At 56.5% G+C, this 7,031-nt stretch overlaps 1 protein-coding gene across 1 annotated transcript in view; it reads right to left on the reverse strand.

Annotated features, from left to right (window-relative positions):
* Positions 1–300: 300 nt before the first annotated feature.
* Positions 301–7,031, reverse strand: part of SAMD4A (sterile alpha motif domain containing 4A) — a 98,557-nt gene continuing 91,826 nt past the window's right edge. The window contains exons 6-8 of the mRNA XM_009322939.1: positions 4,361–4,655; positions 2,821–2,906; positions 301–576 (exon numbers count right to left, since the gene is read on the reverse strand). Coding sequence (XP_009321214.1) covers positions 301–576; positions 2,821–2,906; positions 4,361–4,655 — 657 coding nt within the window. The remainder of the gene's footprint in view (positions 577–2,820; positions 2,907–4,360; positions 4,656–7,031) is intronic.

The following is a 7,031-nucleotide window of genomic DNA, read 5'->3' on the forward strand; positions in this document are numbered from 1 at the left end:
GGAAGCGAGCAAACATGGTGTTTGCAACACAGCCCTGCCCGGCTTTCTGACTGCAGCCCCCTGGCTCTGCACCCTCTGCAGGCTTCAAGCCCTTTTTTTGCCAGTCGACGGCTTTTTGGTGCAACTCCAGCACTGATGTAATTAGCCAAGGGCAGCAGCAGGGGCAGAGGATACGCTGCACAGCTGGGAAGCGCCGGGTTCGGAGCCAGGGAGACACGGTGGGAATCGGTGGGGCAGGCGCTGACCACACACGCGAGCGAACTTACTGCTGCTTTCCCTTCCCAGCCCACGCGTGGGGTTTTATTGCCGAAGCTTTTCCAACCCTCCTCCCTCCTGAAACGCGGCTCTGAACCCGGCAGGATCAGTCCCTCCCTGCTGGGAGACATCGGTCCCTCTCGAGATGCTCTTGCCGGGCCCCCCGGCCGCTGCATCCATCCATCCCCAAAAGCCGGCGTACCTCCTCTGCTGCCGATAGCCTGACAGCTCCAGGAGGGATTTCCGAGGGAAAGACCGAAAGAGTTTCTGCACCTGCTGTTTCCATGACAGCAGCCGCTTCTTCTGGATCTCTGTAAACGCCTGCCCCCAGAAAAAAGAGAAAAATAGGAAACATATGAATATTTTTCTGGACAAAGTGAGCAGGGCTGCATATGTGGGTGTGCGTGTAAAGAAAAACAGCTGGAGCAGGCGGTGGCGTGAGCTGAGCCCCGTCGGCAAGTCCAGAGGGAAACCCTGGTCCCTCTCGAGGATTTACTCATCTCAGGTCGAGAAAATGCTCCGGCAGCGTCCCCTGCGCCCCAGAGCGATGGCCCGGCTCTGCCCCTGAGGCTGCCAACCCCCCCTGGGCAGAACAGGGCTTCCCCAAAGCTTCCCTGCTACCCCTCCTAGCCCCAGACCCACCGCTCATGCTGCAAGCACGGGCGCCCGGCTCCCCGCTTGCTGCCGGGGTGTGAGCGCAGCTCCCCGCAGGGTTTGGTGGCTGGTCCCCGCCGGGTGGTGACACTTGTCACCTGGACGTGGCTCTAAAAAAAGCTGCTGGGGTTGGAAAATGCTGGGATTTGGAAAGCAGAGCTGCTCCGTGGCATCCCGCATCCTATCCTCCTTCTGGGGGCTGGGCAAAGCTCGGTTCTGTTCCTGGCACCAACAGCCTCTGCGGGAGGTCGCCCGGGGTGAGCCCTGACACCTGCCTGGGCTCCCTGCAAGGATCACCCACGCAGGGGACAGACCTCCTCCCGAAACGCCACAGACCTCCAGGCAGGCGGTATGGGTTACGGGGACACCCACGTGCCTGCCACCACCAACTTCAGACACCCAGGATCTCTGCGCTGCTAGCGGAGAGGTGCGGAGGTCTCCGGAGGACAATTTGGAGGCTAATTAGTGCCTGACTCGATTGCTCCAAACCACCCTCCGGAGGAGACGCTCTCTCCTGGCGCTGATTACGCTGGAGCCGACGCAGACGGTGGTCCTGGGACACAGGCTGGCACTGGTGGGGTGACACTGCGTCACCACGTCCATCCCAGGCGCTCCTGGAAAATGAGCCCCTCTGCAGCTCTCTGTCTTCCTGGCTTTGCTCTCCAGCCCTGGGCGTCTGCTCCCACCATCCTCGCTCCTCTGTTCATGCCTCTGCTCCCCCAGCGATGCCCTGCTCGGCCGCCCAGAAAGTCCAGGCACCATTTCCAGGCTCCGATGCTCTCTGAGAGGGGAGCAAGTGGGAGCAGACATGCTCTCCCCTCCAGCCCCAACAGTTACTCGCCACTGCCCGTGTCTGTGTAAAGCACCGAGAAGACCATACCTGCGGCTCTAAACCTGTCTTGCAGCAAACCCAAACAGTGGGTGTCACCACTCTGTATTTCACGGGGCCAAATGTCAGTTGACACCGCAGGCGCTGCCAAGCAAAATGCACTGAAATCCCCACCGTGATCGACAGAGGTGTCCGGGAGCACAGTTCAAAAAATATGTTGAAGCACTCGCGTTTTGCCCAGTGTCCAACTATTTCATCCCGGTTCAAGATCCCCCGTGCTTGGCCCTGCAGAGATGCGTGGATCAAACCTTCGCACCAGCGCAGCTCGAGCACCGGCTTCAGCTGCAAGGCAAGGGGCTGCGAGCCGCCTCTCTCCTCTTCCATGCGGCTTGCAGCACATTTTGGGGTTTGCAGCCACCAGCCCTCTCCGGAGGAGATTCTTCTGTGCTTTGACAGCGTATTTTTTTATAAACAAATAACTGAGAAATGTTTAAAGCCTGCAGCTCCTGTGAGGGGGTGTGCAATCTCCCCCTGACCCCTGCCATATGGGCCGGCGATGAGAAGCAGATTGTTCTGCCAGGGGTACGAAATGCCGCCGGACGCCGGGGATACCGGCCATCCCTCCCTGTCACAGGGCAGGAGCGTGCCGGAGCCCTGCGGCACAGCCTCGGCCATCCCGAGCCACCACCCGGTAAAAGCAGATCCGCCGGGAGCAGAAACAAATGCCCCTGTCGCAAAATCCCAAGACCACGTGCTGCGTAACGGGAGGCGGCAACACCAAGGGATGGCCAGGTCTGTCTGCACGTTCATCCCCGGATTTTTTCTTTCATCCAGCTGCTGATCAGACCGTCACGAGCCGGATGAATTTCCCAGCTCCAGGTCTTGGCAATTAAGCGAGCGTGGGGCGGGGAGCAACACTTCCACGCACCGCTGCCCACCCCAGCCCTGTTCTGTCAGAATTACTATTGATACCCCTCAAAAAATACTTGTGTTAGAAACCAAAAGGTTTACATAAACAGACACTTTGGAAACAGTTTCTAAGTGATGAGAACAACAGTTTTAGATGATCCGTCACGACTCACCTCGTGGATTAGACATTTGTCTATGAGCTGTAAATAGGAACTTATATTCTCTTCATCGGGTCGGGAAACGAGAAGTTGTGTGCATACTGGAAACAAAAGAGAGAAGAGAAATGGGCATGGGGACACCGAGCCGGGGCCCAGGGGGGGCCCAACGAACGCCTTGGACGTCCCGTTTCCCTTGTCCCATGTGTGAGTCTTCTCATCAGCGAGAAAAAAACACCCTTCCCCAATTCCTGCCGTGCCGTCCTATATTTAGGGCCAGATTTTGTTCTCTGTTACGTTAGCGTAAATCCAGGGTGACACCATCGGAGTCACCAAAATTAGACCTGAGCAAATCAGGGGCACAGCATTATTCCCTATTCCTAGGCAAGAGCCGGTGCTGGGAGAGCTCCCGCTCCTACGGCCAAAATCTGTCCCCACTGCGAACGGATTCCCACCTTTCCCGATGGATTTTAACCTCTTTTGGAATTAATGCCATAAAAGCAAGTGGAAATGAGTTCACAGAGAAATGACTGTCTCCCGTCATAGCCCCCGGGCAGGGGTGCTTTGCGGTCCAGGAGGCCACCTCGTCCTGGCAAGGTTTGTGCCACATATACAGCTTCGTGCGTGACGGAGGCATTTGTCACGGGCTGAATTCATCAGCGGGTTTAAAATGGGGCCAGAAACCCACGTTCGTCTGTGCACGCAGTCAATTAGCCGGTGAGAAATTTTGCACCAAGCTTTTATATAGAAAACTTCTCATCTATTTTTTGCGAAAAAGGTCTGAAACAGGGACAGGGCTGGTATTTCGTCGTGGCACCCCCAACAAGTTTCCTTCTGTTCCTGGCCTCCTGCGTGAGCCTGCGGACGAGACTCCCCTCCCCTTTTCCCCAGGGAAATCTCCCTCCACGCAGCCAGCACCGACACCTTAGGTGCCACCGTCGGGGGTTAGGACACATCCAAGCTCATACAAATTTGCTCGAAGAGCCCTGTATATGGCACAGGAGGTCGAGCCCTACCTCACATCGCTCCCGTGCACCTCCCAGTGTGTTAATCCTGATGCAAAGCCGGGCACCCCGCACCGGGCACGGAACAGCACCTGAGTGTTTTGGATGTCCTGCATCTAAGTTGGGGCTTAAAAAGGGGCTTGGGCCCAGCTGATTTGCACTCAAGATGGCTCACGTCCAGCCCATGCGCCACTGCTAATCCCCCCCAAGCAGAGCAAGTCCGAGGGATGCTGCTGAAAACACCTCTGGACCGGCAGGATGCCCCCAGGGCTCTAAACGGGAAGGGAGAGGACACTATCCGCCCCTGACCTGGGGGAGGGAGAGGATGCCATCTGCCTCTGACCCGGGGCAGGCAGCTCGTCCCATCGCTGTCCCTCCCAAAAATCACTTACCTCTTACCACAGTACGATGGGGCCTCAAAAAAATCATCACCCCTAGGACTGCGGCTTGCAGGAGCTCGCGGAAAGGCTGCTGCCAGCGCCGCCACCGCACGCACCCTGCCCCGAAGCAGCTCTCCCCAGCGAGGGTGCCAGGAACACGTGACAGCCACTCACCTTTCCCCATCACTCTGGTGAACTGTCCGGGCAGGTCACCTTCGGGCAAAGGGGCCCCCCCCGACTCGCCCTCGCATCCTGGCAAATGGTGCTGCTGCATTCCCCCCGCGGCAGAGTCCTTGCAGTCAGAGCCTTGGCTGTCCGAGCCGATCAGGGAGGAGGGGTGATGCGAGTCCGCGTCCCGGCTGTGCTCCTCCGTGCTCGAGTTTTGGGAAGAGTAGGCTTTGATGGGGGTGAGGATCATTTGGTGTAGTTCCTGCAGCGGGACACGTAAGTTGCCACCTTCCAGGATGTCCTGAGGATTCAAGTGGAGAGAAGAGGGTTTGTCTCTGCAGGAACAACAGGACATCAGCTGCGAACCAGACCCCTATTGTTACCCCCCAGAAAATCCCCAGTAAAGCCGACGGCCTCGCTCCTGCTCCGGGACCCTGCTGCAGTCCATATTCAACAGCCGTGTTTCGTTCACTGAGTCTTTTTGCTTAGAGCAGAGAACGAACCCGGAGCCTGGAGCTGCTGCAGGGATTATCCATGGACGTGTTCAGACCTGAATCCCCAGGGATAAATGTGCCCTGTCAACCACTGGGACCCAAAACCAGCGACAATCCAGCTTCAGCATTTCCAAATTTCCACCAGGAAGATGGCAACTCCATGAGAGCGACTGAGCCTGTGAGATTTCAATGCCCAGACCAGCGGGTACCTTGCTCCTTCGCCAGCAATCCCACAATCGTGACATTTCAGCCCTATTTCATTTCAATTATATTTTTTAACGTGAGCTTGTATCCAGTTTCCAGCACTGCCTTCAAGCTGGGCTCTCCGTAACTGCTCTGCCCCAAAGAGCTTGCCATAGCATCCTTGTGCCCTGGGGCCATCGCAGAGCCCAGGGCCACGCTGGGATGCAGGAGCCCATCCTGCAGCAGCGAAGCGGGGACGTCCCCGTCCACACTGGGATGGGCTGGGGGAACGGAGGCAGAGGGGGAAGGGAGAGTTTCAAGGGGAGCAGGGTGGGTTGTGGTCGGACACAGAAGGGGAGACCACAAGGCTGCAGGTGAACTTATATCCCTATAGCAAAAATATTCAGCTTGGAGATCCTGGGGGAGGTCCACCTGGGAGGGAGAGGATTTGGGTACACCCCTAGCCTTGCTCTCAGTTATGAGTGTGGATCAACCCTTTCTACGGTCAGATCCTCCTCCCACATTGAAACGCTGATGGGAAAGAATTGCATTTTGTTTTTTATGTAGCCTGGACCAGAACAGCTCATCGCAGGCTCCTGCGGGGTCTGGCTTGTGGGATGCCGCTTGGAAAGAGGCAGCTTTTGGGGTGAGTCCTGGCTGCGCCTAGGGAAGAGACACAAAGTGGGCGCACAGGCTGCACGTGAGCCAGCCGAAGCCCTGAAACGGTTGTTCCTGCTGCACCCCCCGCTTGCTCTTGGATATCTTAGCTCCACTTCTCTCGAAGACCTGGCGTCAGTCTGCTGGGCGCTGTTTTTTTTGGGAAAAAATCCTACTCTGCTAACCGGCGGAGAGGGGTGGAGCAGCTCTTTCCAAGAAAGCAGCAATCTTTAGCAGCGAGACGCTGCCCCAAAAAAATCAAGTCCCACACATGCTCTTGTTTAGCAAAAAAAAAATTGGATGGGAAGCCTGGCAAACCAGAGACATCTCCTCCCAAGCAGAGCAGCTCGCAGGCAGCTCTGAGCCCCAGCAAAGCTGGACACGGTCATAGCCCCACAGCCCAAACCCACCCCACGAGGGCTCAAAAGCAGTCCCTGCCACTTATCTCCCCTATTTTACAGCGTGCGTGGCTGGTTGTATCAGCTGAACTGGGCTCACCCTCCCGCACCGCGACAGTCAATCAATACCACATTTCAAAACCCAGGCGGAGAAGCGGGGGAAGAGGCTGTGCAATCGCCTGGAAAACACATCGCCGAAGCAAGCTCAATCCAGCGGGCTGTCTCTTGGATTTAATGGTTATTATTAATACACGGAGGTAAATATGGCTTTATTAGCTCCTGCCATACTCCGAGTACAATCCCATATTATAAATAAATAGTGAAGCAGTGAGCTAACGAAAACACCAATAAATAGCAACACACAACGTAAGTATTTAAAAGCCCCTAGTGGGAGGCTCTGCAAGTTGCTGTTTGAAGACAGTGCAATTAAATATAATATAATATTGCGATAATAAATAGCGAGAGGTTGGGTGAGCTGCTCCCAGTCAGTCTGCGGTGCCGGTGCTTCTCCGACAGCCATTTCTGCAGAGTTTAAGCTTTTGTTGAAGGGACAAAGAAGTTTCTATTTGTTCTCCTTGGAAATTCAAGCTGTTGTTCAGGCACTGACGTGGGTGTCTGGCTTCTTATCTGGAGACAGATTGCCCATACGATGCTCCAGAAAAGCGCACTGGCCCTTGACCTGACAGACACCGGGAAATCCCATCTCTTTCTGGGGATGGAGAGGCAGGGGTATGGCTCGGGGGTCCCTGTGAGGACTGCTGTGCATGGAGGGGTCTCTTGAGAGGGACAGCGGCATCGAGGCAGGAGAGTTAACCGAGTGGCCGAGGGATAACCAGGGGTTAAAGGCTCTGTCCAGCTGGTTCTCCAGCGGGAGAGAGGACCACGGCGGCTGGCGCGGCTAGAGCCGGGCCCGCACCGCGGGTCAGCGGGGGGGGGGCCACCCGT

This window comes from Pygoscelis adeliae, unplaced genomic scaffold (assembly GCF_000699105.1).
Source record: "Pygoscelis adeliae isolate BGI_AS28 unplaced genomic scaffold, ASM69910v1 Scaffold314, whole genome shotgun sequence".
Lineage (NCBI taxonomy): Eukaryota > Metazoa > Chordata > Aves > Sphenisciformes > Spheniscidae > Pygoscelis > Pygoscelis adeliae.